At 42.6% G+C, this 25,230-nt stretch overlaps 4 protein-coding genes across 4 annotated transcripts in view; all 4 read right to left on the bottom strand.

Annotated features, from left to right (window-relative positions):
- Positions 1–3,206: 3,206 nt before the first annotated feature.
- Positions 3,207–4,371, bottom strand: LOC118241837 (trace amine-associated receptor 13c-like). The gene has a single exon (XM_081723745.1). It carries the CDS (start codon positions 4,285–4,287, stop codon positions 3,322–3,324), a length of 966 nt encoding a protein of 321 aa, XP_081579871.1. The 5' UTR covers positions 4,288–4,371; the 3' UTR covers positions 3,207–3,321.
- A 4,797-nt stretch (positions 4,372–9,168) lies between these two features.
- Positions 9,169–10,301, bottom strand: LOC118241834 (trace amine-associated receptor 13c-like). Its single transcript, XM_035529143.2, has 2 exons — positions 10,293–10,301; positions 9,169–10,140 (listed from the first exon to the last, which is right to left on the bottom strand). Exons 1-2 carry the CDS (start codon positions 10,299–10,301, stop codon positions 9,169–9,171), a joined length of 981 nt encoding a protein of 326 aa, XP_035385036.2.
- Positions 10,302–16,151: 5,850 nt separating this feature from the next.
- LOC118241835 (trace amine-associated receptor 13c-like) lies at positions 16,152–20,145 on the bottom strand. Its single transcript, XM_081723738.1, has 2 exons — positions 19,110–20,145; positions 16,152–16,172 (listed from the first exon to the last, which is right to left on the bottom strand). The coding sequence occupies exons 1-2, from the start codon at positions 20,064–20,066 to the stop codon at positions 16,152–16,154; spliced, it is 978 nt and encodes a 325-aa protein (XP_081579864.1). The 5' UTR covers positions 20,067–20,145.
- Positions 20,146–25,003: 4,858 nt separating this feature from the next.
- The window catches only part of LOC145643386 (trace amine-associated receptor 13c-like), a 1,133-nt gene continuing 906 nt past the window's right edge, over positions 25,004–25,230 (bottom strand). The window contains exon 2 of the mRNA XM_081694463.1: positions 25,004–25,230. This exon is cut by the window's right edge and continues 745 nt beyond it. Coding sequence (XP_081550589.1) covers positions 25,004–25,230 — 227 coding nt within the window.

Here is a 25,230-nt window from a genome sequence, read left to right as displayed (position 1 = left end):
GAGTTTACGCAAACTAGTGTTTCTGGGACATGAGGCTTTGCAGCGGACTGTTATCTACATAATTACAAAAACAAGATTAAAAAAAAACAAGATTTTAAAAAATGGCTTAAAGATTGTTTGTTTGTTTGTTTGTTTGTTTGTTTTAAAACAGGCTGACATTGTTCAATGTGTCAAAATGAAGATCTCCCTCACTTGGGTGTGTAATCAGACTGATGTCGCTGCGAGATGCTGTATTGTGCTACAACTCTGTTGATACGGACATAGTCAGGACTTGAAACTTTAATAAGACGTTTGCCAGCTGAGCAATCTGTTTGCACTTCCCTGTGTTTCATTTATTTTTCCCACCTTCTTTGTAGATTTACAGTTTATGATAATAAAGTTTAAAAAGATCTGATTCATAGGACCCAAAATCACATATGTAATCTGCTGCTAAATGCTGCTTCTGAATAATTTATGCTATGTTTTCTGAATGTCACAAAATCTCTAATGAAAAGCACTTTTTACTAAGAGATGATCACACAGCTCACTGATGACCCATCGCTCATGACAACAGCACCCTCACCTGGACCTTTCTGGTATTACATGCCCAATGAAATAAATCATACATAGCTTAAAATGAATAAACCTCATCAGTGACCATCAGTCAGAAACAGGTTTGGTAATATTATTTGGTGCCGATGAAGAAAACATTATAATCAAAACAAGATTAGAAGTTTTCACAGAGGTGAATGGAGGAAAGAAAGTGCAAAAGATTCTGCAAAAGTAGGTAACACATGTTAATCACTACTGACCCAGACCTGGAAGAACACCAGTGAGGGCAATACTGACCCAGACCTACCAGCTCACCAGTGAGGGAAATACTAACACAGACCTGGAAGAACACCAGTGAGGGCAATACTGACCCAGACCTACCAGCTCACCAGTGAGGGAAATACTAACACAGACCTGGAAGAACACCAGTGAGGGCAATACTGACCCAGACCTACCAGCTCACCAGTGAGGGCAATACTAAACCAGACCTACCAGCTCACCAGGGAGGGCAATACTGACGCAGACCTACCAGTTCACCAGTCAAGGTAATCCTGACCCAGACCTACCAGCTCATCAGTGAGGACAATACTGACCCAGACCTACCAGCTCACCAGTGAATACAATATGGACCCAGACCTACCAACTCACCAGTGAGGGCAATACTAAACCAGACCTACCAGCTCACCAGGGAGGGCAATACTGACGCAGACCTACCAGTTCACCAGTCAAGGTAATACTGACCCAGACCTGGAAGAACACCAGTGAGGGCTTTACTGACCCAGACCTTCCAGCTCACCAGTGAGGGCAATACTGACCCAGACCTACCAGCTCACCAGTGAGGGCAATACTAAACCAGACCTACCAGCTCACCAGGGAGGGCAATACTGACGCAGACCTACCAGTTCACCAGTGAGGACAATACTGACCCAGACCTACCAGCTCACCAGTGAATACAATATGGACCCAGACCTACCAACTCACCAGTGAGGGCAATACTGACCCAGACCTACCAGCTCAGCAGTGAGGGCAATACTGACCCAGACCTGGAAGGACACCAGTGAGGGCAAAACTGACCCAGACCTACCAGCTCAGCAGTGAGGGCAATACTGACCCAGACCTGGAAGGACACCAGTGAGGGCAAAACTGACCCAGACCTACCAGCTCACCAGTGAGGACAATACTGACCCAGACCTACCAGCTCACCAGTGAAGACAATATGGACCCAGCCCTACCAACTCACCAGTGAGGGCAATACTGACCCAGACCTGGAAGAACACCAGTGAGGGCAAAACTGACCAAGACCTACCAGCATTATATATAAATGCTGTCACATGCTGCTTTGTTAGAAAATACATTTATTTGAAAGACCTTGTAGCTGTCTAGTTAGAGCCTGTGAGGCCATCTGTTGCTCTCCATAAGCTTTGCTAGCTAGCATTGTCCTTTTCATCCAACAGTCGCTGTCTTACCGTAGGACCCCAGTAGGTAGGATATTGTTTGATAGCAGACCACTTGGCCCAAAGATAACACTGACATGTAAACCTCCAGAAACACTGCTGTGCCTGGTACCAGCACACAAGTTACTAACATGCCACTACTATGTCAGTGTCACCGCTCTGCCGAGAATGGTACACTACTCATATACTTCCAGTTCTGCCCCTAAACTTTACCTGTAAATATGTACTCACATTTTGGGATTTGGGACATATTCCAGAAAGTGGGATTAGAAACGAATCCCTGCGTTTGTTATCTCTGCCTTTGTGTAAACCTTTGGTTTTCTGTTCTAAAAACCAAAGTCAGAGTTAGTGTAGGTTAGTTTCTATAGCAACATATGCTGTGAAGCTAACCTGGTCTGTAGTATGTTTACTAGACATAAACTTGACTTATGTGTGAAATGTATCTAACCTCTATCTTTGTGTTATATTTGCATGCTACTGCAATAGATAATGCCAACAGTGGACTAGTCATGCGCATCGGTAACAAAACGTGGAAAATATTCTGCCAGCTGACACATCCATGCCACCATCTCAGAAACAGCCTACCCACCCTACACCCACTGGAGTAAACAGCTCACCCACCCTAGACCCACTAGAGTAATGGAGGCTCCACATGTACACTGAATTGGCTACTCAGACTAAATATAATGTAATAAAGAATGGACTGGTTACTAACTGGGCCACCAAATGGAGGATGGGTTCCCTCTTAAATCTTGGTCCTCCCAAGGTTTCTTCCTTATCCCTGCCTCTCGAGTTTTCTTTTTGCCTCTGTTGCCCTTGGCTTGCTGATTAGGGATTTGGACCCACACATTTCTACAACTAAATAAATAAACTTAAGCTTGACCTTGTTAGAACACTATCAGTACCTGCAGTGCAAACATTCCTAAAACTGTTCATAGAGGATAAACCCATGTTATGATATTATATTATTGACTACACTTATTGAATACAAGGAGTGATTAGACTTTTTAAACATTTTGATCTTGATGAACTTGTTATTTTCAGCTGAATCTTAAACTTTCTGCACCATCACATATCACATGATAGTCCCATGGATTCCTCCTTAGTTTAATGATTAACAACTGGGTTGGCTGGCTTGCTAAATTACAATTTATGTATAAATATACAGTTATCTATACAGTTTATGCATTATGTATAAAAGGCATTCATAAGTGCTCATGTTTTAATGAATAATATTAAAACTTAAGTGTGATGACACTTTTGGGAAAGTCACTCCTGATCTGCTGAAAACAGGTTCTGCAAGTGCTTCTAAAGACACATAATGCCATTTAATTCATTAATGCACATTTATCAATGCGGATTCAGGTCTCAATATCTGAAGAGTAAAAATTATTTTAATACACCTTCTAAACCATGGGTAAAACAAAGCATAAATCAATGGATTAAAAGTAGAATTGAGATATAAAAGGATTACAAAATTATGAAATGACTGTGATTCTACAGCATTACTCATTGTAGCATAAACAAAGTATGGAAGTAAACAGGCTACAAACACAGACACTAAAATGCCAAGAACCTTTGCTGCTTTTCTCTCAGATTTCATTGAGTCTGACATGCTCTTCGAGCCTTTACTCTGAACATTAATCTCTCTAATAGCAGTGGCGTGTTTCCTGGCAATAACAAAAACCAAAGCATAAAATAAGATTATAGCAGAAAACGGAACAACAAAAACAAATACAAGATCAACCAGAGAGCAAATCTCATATAAGGCAATGAGGCACTGCTCAGGACACATTATGAGACCGCTGGAGTTTCCATTAAAGTAAAGCAGTACAGAGTTATAGGACATTAAGAAAATCCACATAGACAAAATCACAATGCACATTTTACTTACAGATACTTTTTCTATGTAGAGAAAAGGGTTAGAGATGGCAAAATAGCGATCAATGGCGATAAAAGCAACATTATATATTGATATGCTTGTGGCATAAAAGCAGATCAAGTAATAAAACAGACAGACAGATATTCCAAAAATCCAGCAGGATTCAATCATCCGACTTAAACGGAACGGCATTACAAATAGTCCAACCAGAAAGTCGGACATAGCCAGAGAGAGGATGAGCATGTTAGTTGGTGTGTGGAGCTGCTTAAAGTGACACACAGAGATGATGATGAGTAGATTCCCGCATACTGTTAGCAGAACTACAGCTGCTACACACAAATAAAGCAACACATAGAAAGGAGACACGGATCTCTGTGGACAGGAAAACTGCAGGCAGTGATCGCTTTGGTTAACCTCCATCAGATTCTTGAATCCAACATTAAAGTTCCCTCAAATAAATGAGTCAGATTCCTGATATGCAGCAATTTCAATTGTAACAGTTGAGCTTCACAGGAAGGAACTGTGGGACTGAGCATAAGGCTCTGACCTTTATATGAAGTAGAACCTGCTCACACCCACCTGATACACGTGATGTAATTGTCTCAAAAGACAAAGGACAATTAAGAGAGTAAGAAGCCTCGCTCGTCATCACAGTAAAGGAAAAGTAAAAGAAGCAGGGTTAATACAACATTGAAGAGATCCATTTTGAGGTATCATGCGGTTTTTTTTTTTTTAAGGGACTGTGTTGTGTGTTTATGTTTACCTTTCTGCTTCCTCAGAGGCCGACGTCGCCTCCTTCCTGCTGGTGAAAGAGGTTGTGGAGGGTCACGATCAGCACCTTCACCTCCTTCGTGGTAAAAAAAAAAGACTGTGACACTCCCCCTGGAGACACATGGTGGCCGGCCCCTTATGCTTGTAGTGCTTAATGCACCTTCCTGTGTCCCGGCTCTTGGGCCAGCACTTCTGGGCTATTGGGCCAGCACTTCCTGGGTTTTAATGTGCTGCTGAGGAAATCCATCTTCACTCCAAGGTGCTCTCTGCAATCATTTCTAAACATTTAAAGAGTAGATGGTTTTGCTTGAGAGCAGCTGCAGGCTAAAACACTGTTCCACCACTGTGATGGGCTCCTCTATCTTGGATGGCCACCTATCAGAATACCATTGGATGGATACATGACTGGTTCCACTGGCCTCTGCCTATCGGTCTGTGTTACCACTGTCGATTTGCCCTTTACTTCTGCTCTTTAGCAGCTGAGGGAGTGACAGAGCAGGTGTGGTGGGCTGAGATTGTGGAAAATGGCATCCAGAGCAAGAAAGCAGCTCAGCACAGGGCCTGGTAAACCCCTGCTGATCCAAACACTGCATGCTGCAGAATGATGTTAGGGACACAGGTCTGAAGGGTGCCGTCCCAGGACATTTAAGGTAAGGATCGTCCTGTAAATAAACTGCCACAGAACATGTCTTTGCTCCTGAGCACGGTGAAGGCCTGCCTCTACGTATGGAAGAGAAATATATATAGTGCAATAAAACTCTTTGCAGCAGTAGGAAGTTGCTTCAAAGTAATGATTTTGTCTTTGTGAGAAACAAATTCAAAATAATGAGAATACCCTTCCTTTTGTTTTACTACAAGGGCCTCCTTGTATGACAGATTCAGTGTCTTTAAATGCTGTGGGGAAGTTAGTCAGGGCTTGTTAAGAGTAATGAAACACTACTACTAGTAACTTCCTAAACATCATTACTGGCCCTTCCACATGTACTCTTACAGACAACGCTAACACCAAAGTAAATGTAATAGATTACATTTATATGGCGTAAACCAAAACGAATTTGTGACATGTTTAAAAATAATGCTGATCATCTTTGGAAGCTTGTTTCAAGCCCTCACTATCTCCCTTTAACACCAGGGCCTTCCTTCAGAAACCCAAAGTTCCCACATGCTACCAACGTTCAGGTATGTGATTTCATACTACTTTGACACCTGAAAACACCAGTGGCTTTCTTTGTGCCTGTGACATAACCGTGATGCTAGTTAACCTTTTGATGCTAATTATTAACTAACTTTATGGTTACTGGAGGTGCATTTGTCAAATGTAGCTACTTCTAATGCAGTATGCAGTTCCAGCACGGCTGCACCGTGAACGGTGTTTATGAATTGTCCCTGTCCTGACTGTGTAGAGAGCCCCATCTGCAGTCAGCAGTGTAACGCTGGCCTTCCCACATCCTCCCAATGTTGGTGATGTTTGCATCTGGAGGGTGGAGGACATGGTATATGTTTGACCTCTTCTGGTGTCATGAGAACATCTCTTGAGACTGTTTACGAATTTATTTATAGCTTTATTATCTTGGAGTATAAGGGATAAATAGGGTTTTCTCTGTAAACTGGTACCAGTTGCAACTAAGCAGACCTGAAATAACTGTTATGCCTTGTGTTGCTGTGTAAACACATATATGAATAGACTGCTGGTTAAACTTGTTTTAAAACTCATAAATACTGCTAGCTCTCTACAGTGACCCACCTAAATAACTGCCTCTGCATTTAAGATTTTGTGACTTCAAAATATTTTTTTGTGATGTTTCATTTATTTTGCCCACCTACTTTGTAGATTTACAGTTTATGATAATAAAGTTTAAAAAGATTTGATTCATAGGACCCAAAATCACATATGTAATCTGCTGCTAAATGCTGCTTCTGAATGTTTTTATGATATGGTTTCTGAATGTCACAAAATCTCCAATGAAAAGCACTTTTTACTAAGAGATGATCACACAGCTCACTGATGACCCATCGCTCATGACAACAGCACCCTCACCTGGACCTTTCTGGTATTACATGCCCAATGAAATAAATCATACATAGCTTAAAATGAATAAACCTCATCAGTGACCATCAGTCAGAAACAGGTTTGGTAATATTATTTGGTGCCGATGAAGAAAACATTATAATCAAAACAAGATTAGAAGTTTTCACAGAGGTGAATGGAGGAAAGAAAGTGCAAAAGATTCTGCAAAAGTAGGTAACGCATGTTAATCACTACTGACCCAGACCTGGAAGAACACCAGTGAGGGCAATACTGACCCAGACCTACCAGCTCACCAGTGAGGGAAATACTAACACAGACCTGGAAGAACACCAGTGAGGGCAATACTGACCCAGACCTACCAGCTCACCAGTGAGGGCAATACTGACCCAGACCTACCAGTTCACCAGTCAAGGTAATCCTGACCCAGACCTACCAGCTCATCAGTGAGGACAATACTGACCCAGACCTACCAGCTCACCAGTGAATACAATATGGACCCAGACCTACCAACTCACCAGTGAGGGCAATACTAAACCAGACCTACCAGCTCACCAGGGAGGGCAATACTGACGCAGACCTACCAGTTCACCAGTGAGGACAATACTGACCCAGACCTACCAGCTCACCAGTGAATACAATATGGACCCAGACCTACCAACTCACCAGTGAGGGCAATACTGACCCAGACCTGGAAGAACACCAGTGAGGGCAATACTAACCCAGACCTACCAGCTCAGCAGTGAGGGCAATACTGACCCAGACCTGGAAGGACACCAGTGAGGGCAAAACTGATCCAGACCTACCAGCTCAGCAGTGAGGGCAATACTGACCCAGACCTGGAAGGACACCAGTGAGGGCAAAACTGACCCAGACCTACCAGTGAGGACAATACTGACCCAGACCTACCAGCTCACCAGTGAAGACAATATGGACCCAGCCCTACCAACTCACCAGTGAGGGCAATACTGACCCAGACCTGGAAGAACACCAGTGAGGGCAAAACTGACCAAGACCTACCAGCATTATATATAAATGCTGTCACATGCTGCTTTGTTAGAAAATACATTTATTTGAAAGACCTTGTAGCTGTCTAGTTAGAGCCTGTGAGGCCATCTGTTGCTCTCCATAAGCTTTGCTAGCTAGCATTGTCCTTTTCATCCAACAGTCGCTGTCTTACCGTAGGACCCCAGTAGGTAGGATATTGTTTGATAGCAGACCACTTGGCCCAAAGATAACACTGACATGTAAACCTCCAGAAACACTGCTGTGCCTGGTACCAGCACACAAGTTACTAACATGCCACTACTATGTCAGTGTCACCGCTCTGCCGAGAATGGTACACTACTCATATACTTCCAGTTCTGCCCCTAAACTTTACCTGTAAATATGTACTCACATTTTGGGATTTGGGACATATTCCAGAAAGTGGGATTAGAAACGAATCCCTGCGTTTGTTATCTCTGCCTTTGTGTAAACCTTTGGTTTTCTGTTCTAAAAACCAAAGTCAGAGTTAGTGTAGGTTAGTTTCTATAGCAACATATGCTGTGAAGCTAACCTGGTCTGTAGTATGTTTACTAGACATAAACTTGACTTATGTGTGAAATGTATCTAACCTCTATCTTTGTGTTATATTTGCATGCTACTGCAATAGATAATGCCAACAGTGGACTAATCATGCGCATCGGTAACAAAACGTGGAAAATATTCTGCCAGCTGACACATCCATGCCACCATCTCAGAAACAGCCTACCCACCCTACACCCACTGGAGTAAACAGCTCACCCACCCTAGACCCACTAGAGTAACGGAGGCTCCACATGTACACTGAATTGGCTACTCAGACTAAATATAATGTAATAAAGAATGGACTGGTTACTAACTGGGCCACCAAATGGAGGATGGGTTCCCTCTTAAATCTTGGTCCTCCCAAGGTTTCTTCCTTATCCCTGCCTCTCGACTTTTCTTTTTGCCTCTGTTGCCCTTGGCTTGCTGATTAGGGATTTGGACCCACACATTTCTACAACTAAATAAATAAACTTAAGCTTGACTTTGTTAGAACACTATCAGTACCTGCAGCGCAAACATTCCTAAAACTGTTAATAGAGGATAAACCTATGTTATGATATTATATTATTGACTACACTTATTGAATACAAGGAGTGATGAGACTTTTTAAACATTTTGATCTTGATGAACTTGTTATTTTCAGCTGAATCTTAAACTTTCTGCACCATCACATATCACATGATAGTCTCATGGATTCTTCCTCAGTTTAATGATTAACAACTGGGTTGGCTGGCTTGCTAAATTACAATTTATGTATAAATATACAGTTATCTATACAGTTTATGCATTATGTATAAAAGGCATTCATAAGTGCTCATGTTTTAATGAATAATATTAAAACTTAAGTGTGATGACACTTTTGGGAAAGTCACTCCTGATCTGCTGAAAACAGGTTCTGCAAGTGCTTCTAAAGACCCTTAATGCCATTTAATTCATTAATGCACATTTATCAATGCAGATTCAGGTCTGAGCATCTGAAGAGTAAAAATTATTTTAATACACCTTCTAAACCATGGGTAAAACAAAGCATAACTCAATGGATTAATAGTAGAATTGAGATATAAAAGGATCACAAAATTAGGAAATGACTGTGATTCAATAGCATTACTTACTGTAGCACAAATAAAGTATGGAAGTAAACAGGCCACAAACACAGACACTAAAATGCTGAGAACTTTTGCTGCTTTTCTCTCAGATTTCATTGAGTCTGAAATGCTCTTCGAGTCTTTACTCTGAACATTAATCTCTCTAATAGCAGTGGCGTGTTTCCGGGCAATAATAAAAACCAAAGCATAAAATAAGATTATAGCAGAAAATGGAACAACAAAAACAAATACAAGATCAATCAGAGAGCAAACCTCATGTAAGACAAAGAGGCACTGCTCAGGACACATTATGAGACCAGTCGAAGTTCCATTAAAGTAAAGCAGTGTAGAGTTATAGGACAATGATAAAAACCACATAGCCAAAATCACAACACAAATATTACTTACAGATACTTTTTCAATGTATAGAAAAGGGTTAGAGATGGCAATATACCGATCAACAGCAATAAGAGCAAAATTATATATTGATATGATTGTGACATAAAAGGATATGAACATATAAAAGAGACAGACAGTTGTTCCAAAAATCCAGCAGGATTCAATCATCCAACTTAATTGGACAGGCATCACAAAAACTCCGACCAGACAGTCCGACACAGCCAGAGGGAGGATGAACATGTTAGTTGGTGTTTGGAGCTGCTTGAAGTGACACACAAAGATGATGATGAGTAGATTCCCACATACTGTTAGCAGAACTACAGCTGCTACACACAAATAAAGCAACCCATAGAAAGGAGACTCAGATCTCTGTGGACAGGAAAACTGCAGGCAGCGATCGCTTTGGTTAACCTCCATCAGATTCTTGAATCCAACATTAAAGTTCCCTCAAATAAATGAGTCGATTCCTGATATGCAGCAATTTCAATTGTAACAGTTGAGCTTCACAGGAAGGAACTGTGGGATTGAACATAAGGCTCTGACATTTATATGAAGTAGAACCTGCTCACACCCACCTGGTACATATGATATAATTGTCTCAAAAGGCAAGACAATTTAGAGTAAAAACCAAATTGTGGTCGAGCAGGGAGGCTGTCCTCCTCAGTGAATTATTCACTTTTAATTTTTTCAAGCATCTGATTCAGCTCATGTCCCTCAGCTGAATAATAGTTAAATCACGTGCAATAGATGTAAGAGAACACCATAATGGCATTTTCACATGTGTGATTCAGCTCATATAGGCAGACCAGTTGAGTAGGGTTAGGTTAGGATTAAGGTTAGTTATGGTTAGGGTTAGTTAGGGTTATGGTTAGGCAGACCAGTTGAGTAGTACATCTTGCTGGTTTTTTTTACCGTCTAAGGTAGGGTCATGGCTTGTTTCCATATATATATATATATATATATATATATATATATATATATATATATATATATATATATGTGTGTGTGTAGACAAATTGTTTATTCTGTATTTGTTTATTATTGCTGTACTGAGTGTTAAATACTCTACTTCCCAGAACTCTTTTCGAGTTTCATGCCAGTTTTCTTGCTGGCATGGCCTGTCTCTCAGCAAGGTGAGCAACCAGATGGCTGCTAGGATTAAGCGACCTTTTTGCTGACCTATCCATGATTAGGAAGAGGGACTAGACTGGGATGTTTGGGAAGGTTTGTCACAGTAAGGCCCCTCCTCCGAAGTGTCTCCCCGTGTTTGTGTGTGTGTATTCATCTGTGTGGCCACGTCCCCCATGTGTCACACCTGTTTGTAATTGCCTGTCATTTACATATGTATATGAACCCTTATGGATCTGTTGTCTGTTGTTGGTGTTTGATGTTACATTAGCTTTATTGTTACGTAGTACTTATTTCTGTGTGAATAAACGTGTTTGTTCAAAGTGCCTCGTCCCCGCATCCTGCTTAGCCTCCACTCCTTACAGAAACACCGACCGATGAAGGATGCCTGGGAAAGATAAAAAGAGGAAGGGAAAGTAAACGCCCTCCTACAGCCCTTGCAGGGAAGCTCCCCATGTTCTTGGACACCCTCCTGACTCCCACAATAGGGGAGAGTGGTCTAGGTGAGAGTGGTCCAGGTGAGCGTGGTCCAGGTGAGCGTGGTCCAGATGAGTGTGGTCCAGGTGAGTGTGGCCCAGGTGCGGAAGCGTAGGAGTCATCCGGAACCACGTCTGGCTACCGGGACTGGTATAATGAGTTCCAGTCCTCTGAGTCAGACTCCGGAGAGACCTTCACTCATCCTGGCCTCGCTCCATGGGCCCACAATGGGGGAAGAACCCACTGGAGGATTTTGGCGGGGCCCTATGTATGGCCCTCTGCTGAGTCCTACAGAGACCAGCTGGACTATGATAACTGGCACTCGGAAGTGGAATCTGCTGGGTCCTATGACCCCTACTTGGACTATTCTGAGAGCTATGCTGAGTATGGAGAGAGAGGGGAGTACAGCGATGTCAGTCTGCGATTGGACTTGGGGCCTGATTATGGGGAGGATCCACCGATGGAAGTGGAGGAGGCCCTCCATGGGGATTCTCTCGTGGACAGTGACATTCATTCTGTTATCTCCAGGATCGATGAGCGTCCTGCACGTACGACACTGCCCAAGGCTGCACCCAGGAGGAGGAGACTCCCTGTACCAGGGTATACAACCCTGCAACTCGTGTACGTGTACCTAAGCCTCATAGAGGAAAAGGTGAGGCGACACCAGTGCCCACCCCAGAGAATGGCAAAGTAACTGGTGTGCCTCCTGAAATGGGTGCGCGGAAGTCACTGCCCCCCAAATCGGCGAGGGGCGAGCTCCCACAGTCGGGTAGGACTCAAGCCCTGCCAACGACTGGGGGACAGATTGGGGCTCCTGCCGGCTTGCCGGGACTCTTTACCTGTCCTTTATGTAATTTTGTACCCGTTCCTGTCACTATGTCTGTCCCCATCACTGTGTCCGTCTCCATCACTGTGCCCGTCTCCATCACTGTGTCCGTCCCCATCACTGTGTCCGTCTCCATCACTGTGTCCGTTTCCATCACTGTGTCCGTCCCCATCACTGTGTCCGTCCCCATCACTGTGTCCGTCCCCATCACTGTGTCCGTCTCCATCACTGTGTCCGTCCCAGTTGCTCTGTCCCCCTTTGAGTCTGTGCCTGTGCCTGTCACTGTGTCCATTCCTGTGTCTGTTGTCATCCTGGTCCCTGTCCTTCTCCCCCTCTGTCCTGCTCACGCTGGCCCGTGTCGGGTTGCTTGGTCCTCCGGCTTTGCAATTTGGTGTCGGCTTCGGGGCCGTAGCCCGATAGGCTTGTTAGTGTAAAAGTATATTCTCTCTGCTGTAGGCATTGTCTGTTTGTTTCAGTTCTGTGACGAGAGTTAGCCATATTCGGTTGAAGAACTACAGCTCCAGGCTATACCACTGAACTGGCTGCTTCTCAGTGAAGAGGACTGAATTCTCCATGCTACTGCTCATGTGGATAGACAAGGAGGATCAAAGTCTTAACAAAAATCATTGCACTTTTGTTGTGTGAGAAACTGAGAGGAGACCCGGGTAGCTGCTCCTTGTGAAAACTGCGGTCTCATCTCTATATGTGTCAGGGACTCATGAGAATCGGACCAACGAGCTCCGTGTGTCTCAAACACTTCATCCGGCATTCTACAAATGCACACCAATGATTGAGCGATTTGTAACAGACATTTGTGAACATCCATCCCAACAACAGACTCTTCTCTCTGTTGAGGTCAGGGAGGCGCTTTCGCTCCCTGAAGACCAAGACAGAGAGACTGAAGAGGAGCTTCTTCCCACAGGCTATTCGGGCCCTGAATCAGGGAAACTGATAAACTGTGGGGACCACCACCACCATGTAACATAACTGTATACAAATGCGCACCAATGATTGGGCGATTTGTAACAGACATTTGTGAACATCCACTTGCTAAACTGGACATAGTTATACATACTGGTTCATGTTTGTATTAATTGTATTGACCATTTATTACTGATTGTTATGTTGGCTAATTTCTGTGTTTACTCATATATGTGCATTTTTTTAAATTAAAAGTGTCGTTTGGGGTTTACTAACATGTGAATCATGTGGGTCACTAAGTCTGAAGGGTTTAAAAGGCTTTATTGCTATCAACATAGTTGAAGTAGACACATTTTTGGAGACACCGTGCTAACTTACATTGAGCTAACCCAAAGGTTTTAAGATGTGCTCCACCCTTTCCAGATTTTCTGAAAATTGTGATTATCACCACTGTAACAAGGCCTACTTCATCACCATGGAAAGGTGCTGTCTGATAATGTGAATATTATTTTCTTCCTACATAATTTTTAGGTTTGATTCACTAAATGGTAAATAAATGGTCATAGCACCAAGCAGGACAGACAAGCACTCCAAAGGGTAGTGTGTTCAGCAGAGCGCATCACTCACACGGAACTTCCTGACCTGCAGACCATCTACTACAAGCGGTGCCAGACCAAGGCCAGGAGGATTGTGAAGGACCCCACCCATCCCAACAATAGACTCTTCTCTCTGTTGAGGTCAGGGAGGGGCTTTCGCTCCCTGAAGACCAAGACAGAGAGACTGAAGAGGAGCTTCTTCCCACAGGCCATTCGGGCCCTGAATCAGGGAAACTGATAAACTGTGGGGACCACCACCACCATGTAACATAACTGTATATCTGTATATATATATTTATATTCAATTACCTTGTAACACAACAACTGTAGATATGTTATTATACGAAATGGATCTGTACATTCTGTAGATTGTGTACATATATACACAACCATATACATTGTACATTGTGTATATAATCATAATATACATATATTGTACATACATTGTTAATATATTTTGTACATACATAGAATATATATATATTTCTCTTTGCATATATATATTTCACATATATAGAATATCTATATTTCTCTATGCACCCCTGTTTTCTTTTCCTCAGTTTGGACAGAGCACTCTCCACCATTTCACTGCGAGTTATACTGTGTATGACTATGTATGTGATGAATAAACCAAACTTGAACTTGAACTTGAACTATAGGTGTCATATCGCCCAATTCCTTAGCACACTACAATACCCAGCAGGCTGTTCATCACCCAACCCAGGACTCAACCAGTCAAGAAAGTCATATCAGATCATCATCACCCGAATATTGAATTCACCTGTGTGTCATTTAGAAACATGTATATAAACTTATCTGAAAGTTCATCATGTGCAAAGTATTGCCTACAGAGCATTAATTTCTCTGATTCTACTACTGTGTATTGTACCTTGGATTTACTGTTTCTCGTTTCTGATTTTTGCCTGCCCCTTTTGGATTCTTCTGCCTAGATTTTTTGATTGTCTTTCCGGTTTTGATATGGACTGTTTTCCCACTGTTCAAGCTACTCCCAACCTTGCCCACTTTGTTTAGACCTTTTTCCACTATGTGGAACTACAATATAAGCCCTGTCTTTTATCTGCAAGCGTCTGATTTTTGCCTGGCCTGTTACAGAATACTTTGCCTCCATACAGATGGCAGATTTGGATTCCTTGGAGGAAGCTTTGACCAACCAGGGTCAGCTAATCAACCAACACCAACAGGTGCTTGAGGGTTTCATACGGTCAATGAATACAATCGCCAAACAAGCGGACCAACAAACACCAATGTCGGAACTAGGACAATGTCTCAGAGAACTCACCTCCCGGCTGCAAATGATGACTACTCCTTCTCAGTTCATTCCCACGCCGGCACCTAGTACCACTGCGATCAGTATTCAACTGACCTTCCCCGTGAGTAAACTCGAAAAATATGATAGCTCCCCAGACAAGTGTTGTGGTTTCCTGTTACAATGTTCTTTATACTGCAATAGCCTTCCACCCTGTTCCAATCAAGCTAAGATTTCATTCATTACCTCTCGTCTATCTGACAAAGCTGTAGATTGGGTAACTGCCATCTGGGATAATGTATGAAATCATCTTATGATTTTATCACTCAATCCAAGGCAGTGTTTGATCACCCTCATATAGGAAGAGCCTGCGGGGAGATGCTAACCAAGTTGCGTCAAGGCAATTGTTCTGTGGCTGATTATGTGCGAGAGTTCCGTACTGTCGCTGCAGGTAGTGGATGGAATAAGGTCTTACATGAACTTGCTTGCCGAGCTGATAAGTTAGATTTGAATAAGCTTATAGCTCTATCTGTCTGGATAATTTTATTCAAGAACGAAAACCATGTAGAGCTAATAATTCTCGCTTTACCTGTCCCTCATCCAGTTATATCCAGAGCTTAGGCGAGAGCATACAGTGGAACCTATGCAATGCAATTCCTCATGCTTAACCGAAGAGGAGAGGAGGCGCCGATTCCAGGAGGGTCACTGTCTTTACTGCGAATCCTCAGGATATGTTCTCTGGGACTGTCGTCTTGGACCCAATCAAGCCTCATCTCTAAGCCACAGAAGAAGCATGCAACCCACATCACAAAATGAGGTACTGCTCCTGCCCCCGAGAAGGATGATCACTAAGTCGTTTTTGTTAACTGTCTATCTTGGGCCTCATACACCATCCTCTATGTTTACAGAATTAGTTGATTCAGGAGCCAAGGGAAACTTCATACATGCCCGTCTTGTACAGGAATTGGACATCCCAGTAGAACCATACACAAGATTCTTCGCTTGGCTGCTCTGGATGGATCACCAGTAGGAGCTGGTTCCATATCATGCTGCACTACACCTGTAAAACTCACCACAAGTGCACCCCATTCAGAATTCATCTCATTTCTTGTCATGGAAGCCTCATTTCCAGACATTTTAGGTCTACCTTGGTTAGAACAACATAACCCAAGCATATCATGGCCCCAAAAGGAAATCACTCAGTGGTCATCTCAATGTCTTAGGAATTGTTTGACATTACCTGTTGTTCAGTTATGTTCCACCACTATAGAGATTCCTGCTGACAACCAAGCCTTTTCCCTCCCTCTTGAATACCAAGATCTCTCTATGGTCTTTAGTAAGAGGAAAGCTAGCCAGTTATCTCCCCATCATCCTTATGACTGTTCCATTGAGCTCCCGGAGGGAGCCGTATTCCCTAACGCTTGTATTTATCCTCTCTCCCAAGAAGAGAGGAACATGGAAGTGTGTGTGTGTGTATATATATATATATATCACACACACTGATCCAAGGCTTTATTCAGCCATCCACAGACATCTTCGCCCCTGTATTGATTACCAAAATCTCAAATATCCAAGAAGTATGCATACCTGCTACCTCTTATTCCCATTGCTCTAGAACAAGTATGGGAAGCTAAGATCTTCACTAAATTAGACCTCTGTAGGGCTTATAATTTGATAAAGATAAAGAAAGGTGATGAATGGAAAACCACCTTTATTACCACCAGAGGTCACTATGAGTACAAAGTCATGCCATACGGTCTCAGTGTGATGCCATCTGTCTTTCAGGCCTTCATCAATGATATCCTTAGTGAATACACTGGAAAATTCGTTATTGCTTATATTGAAGACATCCTCATCTATTCCCCCGACATTGAAATCCACGTGCAACATGTACGAGTGGTATTGAAGACTCTTCTGGATAATGGGTTATATGTAAAGGGAGAGAAACTACTTTTCTAGGATACGTGATCAGCCTCGGTGGAATCACTATGGATGATGAGAAGAGTGAAGTCATCGTCCAGTGGCCCATTCCTGTTACCGTTAAATTCCAGGGCTTCCTGGGATTTGCAAACTTTTACTGACGCTTCATATGGAATTTTAGCAGCATTGCGACTCGTCTCACAGCCCTCCTGAAAGGTGCACTGACCAGGCTACTCTGGAATCAGGAAGCTGATCAAGCATTCAGGAAACTGCAGTTTTAACCATGGCTCCCATACTTTCACATCCTGATGCTTCCTTTCCATTTTTTGTGGAAGTTGATGCTTCTAACATCAGGGCAGGAGCTTTACTTTCACACTGATACGATAAGTCCAAATTACACCCAGTGTCTTATTTCTCCCATAATTTATCACCGGCAGAACGTAACTATGGAATAACTATGGAATAGGAGAATGTGAACTGTTTCAAACCTTGTTTGTTATTTCTAGTTGTTTGCATTTCCCAGCTTCTTTGTTATAGCCTGCATCCCCTATTCATCTTGGCATGCTTTTGTTTAGTTTGTCTTCTCAAACTCCATATTGGTAAATTGACCCAGGCCTGTTACAGGTACCCTGAGTCTGGATTTGCCCCTAATAAATCTCGCTCTTCTCCACATATGCATCCGTCTCCTTACTGCTCACTGTTACAGAATGAGCAGACTAACAAGGACCCTGAACCTCCTGCTAAATACCACAGCCGTGCCCCTGGACCTCAAGGATCCACCACTGAAATGCTTCTACCACACTTCTGGACACCCTGTATTCATTGCTGGTCTCCCCTGTGTCCACAGACCTGCCTCCAGACTTCATGTTCCCTGCCTGCCCTGCCCTGGCCTGTGTCTCCTGCTGCCTCCACCCCTGGATTCCCGCCTGTCCTGCCCCGGCCTTTGTCTCCTGGGGCCTCCAGCCCGTGGTTCCTGCCCGTCCCACCTAGCCTGTGTCTCCTGTTCACCGTGGACCTCCTGTGCCTCCTTTGTTGCTTGCTTGCTTCTGTTCTTTTTGCCTTCTCCTGTGCCTGGTTTTGTTTTTGCCCCTGTTGTCTGTCTCTGTGCCTGTCTCTGTGCCCGTTCTAGTTCCTAGTTCTAGTTCCCTGTGCCCATCCATGATTCTGTTCCAGTGCCTGTGTGTTTTTTGTTTCTGTCCCTGGCCTGGTCTGTGTTGCATTTCCTCATCCTTTTGTGCCTCCAGCCTCCACTCGTCCCTCATTGTTTGTCATTTGTTGTGTCTCCTCGTCCTCCCGCCCAGACCTTTTGCTGTCCTCGGTCTGTTTCTGTTGTGGGTTCTGTTCCTGTTTCTTGTTCTGTTGTCTACTCCTCTTGCTCTGGTTCCTTGTCTGTTCCCACGGATGTTCCTGGTTCTTGTGCTGTTCTATCTGCATCTGTTTCCCCCAGTTTCTGTGTCTTCGGTCTCGCCTGCTCCTTGTCGTGTCCTGTATTCACCTCCCATTTCTGGCCTGTCTGTTCTTGTGTCTCGTCTGGGTCCTGTTCCTGCTCTGTGTCTTGCCCATTCTGTTCCAGTTTTAGAAAAATCTGGTCCTTGGAGATGTTGTCATGGTCAGAGATGAATCATCACCATGAGTTCATGGATTATAGGATGACTCACTTAAGTTGCCAAAAAAAGGTCATGTCATGATCAAAATAAGTCAAACAAAACTGCTGACATTTGTGCCTCATTTGTGAGGTGGACATTTAAATACTGAGATGGTTACGTATACTAAAAATTCTGTTAACTTTAGAAATTATTATTATTATTATTTTTTTTTTGTGTGTGTGTAAAAGTAATATGCACATGACTACTTTACATTAATAATCCATAGTAGCCCTTTTAAGATTTTAATCATTAGCTCTACACTAAGGTGAACAGATTTCTGAAATGAAAACTGGGGAAATTTCCAATTTGGTGGTCAATATATCATTAAAATATCCAATATTTTTATCTTATTGGGGGGGGGGGGGGGGGTATAGTTCCAGTTTGATGTATTTTACCTGCTGTTGTACTGTGAAGGTCCACTGATAAAACGCTAAGTAACTTTGTAAACCATCAGAAAATTATACATTAGCCTATATACAGGGCAGCTATGGTGAGACTGGAAAACTCACTAAAGTCAATGGCAACAGCATGCATTACAGTCCTGAGCTACTCAAAAGAGGTTCTGCAAGTTCTTCTAAAGACACTTAATGCCATTTAATTTATTGGTGGACATTGATCAATGCAGAACCTGTTTTGAATATTTGAAGAGTAAAAATAATTTTAATACACTTTCTAAACCATGGGTAAAACAAAGCATAAATCATTGGATTAATAGTAGAATTAAGATATAAAAGGATCACAAAATTAGGAAATGACTGTGATTCAATAGCATTACTTACTGTAGCACAAACAAAGTATGGAAATAAACAGGCCAGAAACACAGCCACTAAAATGCTGAGAACTTTTGCTGCTTTTCTCTCAGTTTTCATTGAGTCTGCCATGCTCTTCGAGCCTTTACTCTGAACATTAATCTCTCTAATAGCAGTGGCGTGTTTCCTGGCAATGACAAAAACCAAAGCATAAAATAAGATTATAGCAGAACAGGGAACAACAAAAACAAGTACAAGATCAATCAGAGAGCAAACCTCATGTAAGACAAAGAGGCACTGCTCAGGACACATTATGAGACCAGTCGAAGTTCCATTAAAGTAAAGCAGTGTAGAGTTATAAGACATTAAGAAAATCCACATAGACAAAATCACAATGCACATTTTACTTACAGATACTTTTTCTATGTAGAGAAAAGGGTTAGAGATGGCAAAATAGCGATCAACAGCTATAAGAGCAACATTATATATTGATATGCTTGTGACAAAAAAGGAGATCAAATAATAAAACAGACAGACAGATATTCCAAAAATCCAGCAGGATTCAATCATCCGACTTAAATGGAACGGCATTACAAACAGTCCAACCAGAAAGTCGGACACAGCCAGAGAGAGGATGAGCATGTTAGTTGGTGTGTGGAGCTGCTTGAAGTGACACACAGAGATGATGATGAGTAGATTCCCGCATACTGTTAGCAGAACTACAGCTGCTACACACAAATAAAGCAACACATAGAAAGGAGACACAGATCTCTGTGGACAGGAAAACTGCAGGCAGCGATCGCTTTGGTTAACCTCCATCAGATTCTTGAATCCAACATTAAAATGTCCTCAAATAAATGAGCCAGATTCCTGATATGCAGCAATTTCAATTGTAACAGTTGAGCTTCACAGGAAGGAACTATGGGACTGAGCATAAGGCTCTGACCTTTATATGAAGTAGAACCTGCTCACACCCACCTGATACATGTGATGTAATTGTCTCAAAAGACAAAGGACAATTCAGAGAGTAAAAACCATTGTGGTTCGAGTAGGGAAGCTGTCCTCCTCAGTGCATTACTTGCTTAGCATAGCCTCGCTCGTCATCACAGTAAAGGAAAAGTAAAAGAAGCAGGGTTAATACAACATTGAAGAGATCCATTTTGAGGTATCATGCGGTTTTTTTTTTTTTAAGGGACTGTGTTGTGTGTTTATGTTTACCTTTATGCTTCCTCAGAGGCCGACGTCGCCTCCTTCCTGCTGGTGAAAGAGGTTGTGGAGGGTCACGATCAGCACCTTCACCTCCTTCGTGGTAAAAAAAAAAGACTGTGACACTCCCCCTGGAGACACATGGTGGCCGGCCCCTTATGCTTGTAGTGCTTAATGCACCTTCCTGTGTCCCGGCTCTTGGGCCAGCACTTCTGGGCTATTGGGCCAGCACTTCCTGGGTTTTAATGTGCTGCTGAGGAAATCCATCTTCACTCCAAGGTGCTCTCTGCAATCATTTCTAAACATTTAAAGAGTAGATGGTTTTGCTTGAGAGCAGCTGCAGGCTAAAACACTGTTCCACCACTGTGATGGGCTCCTCTATCTTGGATGGCCACCTATCAGAATACCATTGGATGGATACATGACTGGTTCCACTGGCCTCTGCCTATCGGTCTGTGTTACCACTGTCGATTTGCCCTTTACTTCTGCTCTTTAGCAGCTGAGGGAGTGACAGAGCAGGTGTGGTGGGCTGAGATTGTGGAAAATGGCATCCAGAGCAAGAAAGCAGCTCAGCACAGGGCCTGGTAAACCCCTGCTGATCCAAACACTGCATGCTGCAGAATGATGTTAGGGACACAGGTCTGAAGGGTGCCGTCCCAGGACATTTAAGGTAAGGATCGTCCTGTAAATAAACTGCCACAGAACATGTCTTTGCTCCTGAGCACGGTGAAGGCCTGCCTCTACGTATGGAAGAGAAATATATATAGTGCAATAAAACTCTTTGCAGCAGTAGGAAGTTGCTTCAAAGTAATGATTTTGTCTTTGTGAGAAACAAATTCAAAATAATGAGAATACCCTTCCTTTTGTTTTACTACAAGGGCCTCCTTGTATGACAGATTCAGTGTCTTTAAATGCTGTGGGGAAGTTAGTCAGGGCTTGTTAAGAGTAATGAAACACTACTACTAGTAACTTCCTAAACATCATTACTGGCCCTTCCACATGTACTCTTACAGACAACGCTAACACCAAAGTAAATGTAATAGATTACATTTATATGGCGTAAACCAAAACGAATTTGTGACATGTTTAAAAATAATGCTGATCATCTTTGGAAGCTTGTTTCAAGCCCTCACTATCTCCCTTTAACACCAGGGCCTTCCTTCAGAAACCCAAAGTTCCCACATGCTACCAACGTTCAGGTATGTGATTTCATACTACTTTGACACCTGAAAACACCAGTGGCTTTCTTTGTGCCTGTGACATAACCGTGATGCTAGTTAACCTTTTGATGCTAATTATTAACTAACTTTATGGTTACTGGAGGTGAATTTGTCAAATGTAGCTACTTCTAATGCAGTATGCAGTTCCAGCACGGCTGCACCGTGAACGGTGTTTATGAATTGTCCCTGTCCTGACTGTGTAGAGAGCCCCATCTGCAGTCAGCAGTGTAACGCTGGCCTTCCCACATCCTCCCAATGTTGGTGATGTTTGCATCTGGAGGGTGGAGGACATGGTATATGTTTGACCTCTTCTGGTGTCATGAGAACATCTCTTGAGACTGTTTACGAATTTATTTATAGCTTTATTATCTTGGAGTATAAGGGATAAATAGGGTTTTCTCTGTAAACTGGTACCAGTTGCAACTAAGCAGACCTGAAATAACTGTTATGCCTTGTGTTGCTGTGTAAACACATATATGAATAGACTGCTGGTTAAACTTGTTTTAAAACTCATAAATACTGCTAGCTCTCTACAGTGACCCACCTAAATAACTGCCTCTGCATTTAAGATTTTGTGACTTCAAAATATTTTTTTGTGATGTTTCATTTATTTTGCCCACCTACTTTGTAGATTTACAGTTTATGATAATAAAGTTTAAAAAGATTTGATTCATAGGACCCAAAATCACATATGTAATCTGCTGCTAAATGCTGCTTCTGAATGTTTTTATGATATGGTTTCTGAATGTCACAAAATCTCCAATGAAAAGCACTTTTTACTAAGAGATGATCACACAGCTCACTGATGACCCATCGCTCATGACAACAGCACCCTCACCTGGACCTTTCTGGTATTACATGCCCAATGAAATAAATCATACATAGCTTAAAATGAATAAACCTCATCAGTGACCATCAGTCAGAAACAGGTTTGGTAATATTATTTGGTGCCGATGAAGAAAACATTATAATCAAAACAAGATTAGAAGTTTTCACAGAGGTGAATGGAGGAAAGAAAGTGCAAAAGATTCTGCAAAAGTAGGTAACGCATGTTAATCACTACTGACCCAGACCTGGAAGAACACCAGTGAGGGCAATACTGACCCAGACCTACCAGCTCACCAGTGAGGGAAATACTAACACAGACCTGGAAGAACACCAGTGAGGGCAATACTGACCCAGACCTACCAGCTCACCAGTGAGGGCAATACTGACCCAGACCTACCAGTTCACCAGTCAAGGTAATCCTGACCCAGACCTACCAGCTCATCAGTGAGGACAATACTGACCCAGACCTACCAGCTCACCAGTGAATACAATATGGACCCAGACCTACCAACTCACCAGTGAGGGCAATACTAAACCAGACCTACCAGCTCACCAGGGAGGGCAATACTGACGCAGACCTACCAGTTCACCAGTGAGGACAATACTGACCCAGACCTACCAGCTCACCAGTGAATACAATATGGACCCAGACCTACCAACTCACCAGTGAGGGCAATACTGACCCAGACCTGGAAGAACACCAGTGAGGGCAATACTGACCCAGACCTACCAGCTCAGCAGTGAGGGCAATACTGACCCAGACCTGGAAGGACACCAGTGAGGGCAAAACTGATCCAGACCTACCAGCTCAGCAGTGAGGGCAATACTGACCCAGACCTGGAAGGACACCAGTGAGGGCAAAACTGACCCAGACCTACCAGTGAGGACAATACTGACCCAGACCTACCAGCTCACCAGTGAAGACAATATGGACCCAGCCCTACCAACTCACCAGTGAGGGCAATACTGACCCAGACCTGGAAGAACACCAGTGAGGGCAAAACTGACCAAGACCTACCAGCATTATATATAAATGCTGTCACATGCTGCTTTGTTAGAAAATACATTTATTTGAAAGACCTTGTAGCTGTCTAGTTAGAGCCTGTGAGGCCATCTGTTGCTCTCCATAAGCTTTGCTAGCTAGCATTGTCCTTTTCATCCAACAGTCGCTGTCTTACCGTAGGACCCCAGTAGGTAGGATATTGTTTGATAGCAGACCACTTGGCCCAAAGATAACACTGACATGTAAACCTCCAGAAACACCGCTGTGCCTGGTACCAGCACACAAGTTACTAACATGCCACTACTATGTCAGTGTCACCGCTCTGCCGAGAATGGTACACTACTCATATACTTCCAGTTCTGCCCCTAAACTTTACCTGTAAATATGTACTCACATTTTGGGATTTGGGACATATTCCAGAAAGTGGGATTAGAAACGAATCCCTGCGTTTGTTATCTCTGCCTTTGTGTAAACCTTTGGTTTTCTGTTCTAAAAACCAAAGTCAGAGTTAGTGTAGGTTAGTTTCTATAGCAACATATGCTGTGAAGCTAACCTGGTCTGTAGTATGTTTACTAGACATAAACTTGACTTATGTGTGAAATGTATCTAACCTCTATCTTTGTGTTATATTTGCATGCTACTGCAATAGATAATGCCAACAGTGGACTAATCATGCGCATCGGTAACAAAACGTCGAAAATATTCTGCCAGCTGACACATCCATGCCACCATCTCAGAAACAGCCTACCCACCCTACACCCACTGGAGTAAACAGCTCACCCACCCTAGACCCACTAGAGTAACGGAGGCTCCACATGTACACTGAATTGGCTACTCAGACTAAATATAATGTAATAAAGAATGGACTGGTTACTAACTGGGCCACCAAATGGAGGATGGGTTCCCTCTTAAATCTTGGTCCTCCCAAGGTTTCTTCCTTATCCCTGCCTCTCGACTTTTCTTTTTGCCTCTGTTGCCCTTGGCTTGCTGATTAGGGATTTGGACCCACACATTTCTACAACTAAATAAATAAACTTAAGCTTGACTTTGTTAGAACACTATCAGTACCTGCAGCGCAAACATTCCTAAAACTGTTCATAGAGGATAAACCTATGTTATGATATTATATTATTGACTACACTTATTGAATACAAGGAGTGATGAGACTTTTTAAACATTTTGATCTTGATGAACTTGTTATTTTCAGCTGAATCTTAAACTTTCTGCACCATCACATATCACATGATAGTCTCATGGATTCTTCCTCAGTTTAATGATTAACAACTGGGTTGGCTGGCTTGCTAAATTAAAATTTATGTATAAATATACAGTTATCTATACAGTTTATGCATTATGTATAAAAGGCATTCATAAGTGCTCATGTTTTAATGAATAATATTAAAACTTAAGTGTGATGACACTTTTGGGAAAGTCACTCCTGATCTGCTGAAAACAGGTTCTGCAAGTGCTTCTAAAGACCCTTAATGCCATTTAATTCATTAATGCACATTTATCAATGCAGATTCAGGTCTGAGCATCTGAAGAGTAAAAATTATTTTAATACACCTTCTAAACCATGGGTAAAACAAAGCATAACTCAATGGATTAATAGTAGAATTGAGATATAAAAGGATCACAAAATTAGGAAATGACTGTGATTCAATAGCATTACTTACTGTAGCACAAATAAAGTATGGAAGTAAACAGGCCACAAACACAGACACTA

The sequence above is a fragment of the Electrophorus electricus genome, chromosome 2 (genome assembly GCF_041902795.1).
Source record: "Electrophorus electricus isolate QZ-2024a chromosome 2, ASM4190279v1, whole genome shotgun sequence".
Taxonomy (NCBI): domain Eukaryota; kingdom Metazoa; phylum Chordata; class Actinopteri; order Gymnotiformes; family Gymnotidae; genus Electrophorus; species Electrophorus electricus.
This window is presented reverse-complemented; position numbering and strand designations above follow the sequence as displayed.

What these genes read in the sequence shown, in the direction of transcription:
- LOC118241837 (XM_081723745.1), bottom strand. Translation starts at nt 4,287, where the DNA reads ATGGAGGTTAACCAAAGCGATCACTGCCTGCAGTTTTCCTGTCCACAG.
- LOC118241835 (XM_081723738.1), bottom strand. Translation starts at nt 20,066, where the DNA reads ATGGAGGTTAACCAAAGCGATCGCTGCCTGCAGTTTTCCTGTCCACAG. An exon ending in CAGGTTCTGCATTGATCAAT is followed by an intron (nt 16,173 to 19,109) that starts GTCCACCAATAA and finishes ACTGAACAACAG; the next exon opens with GTAATGTCAAACAATTCCTA.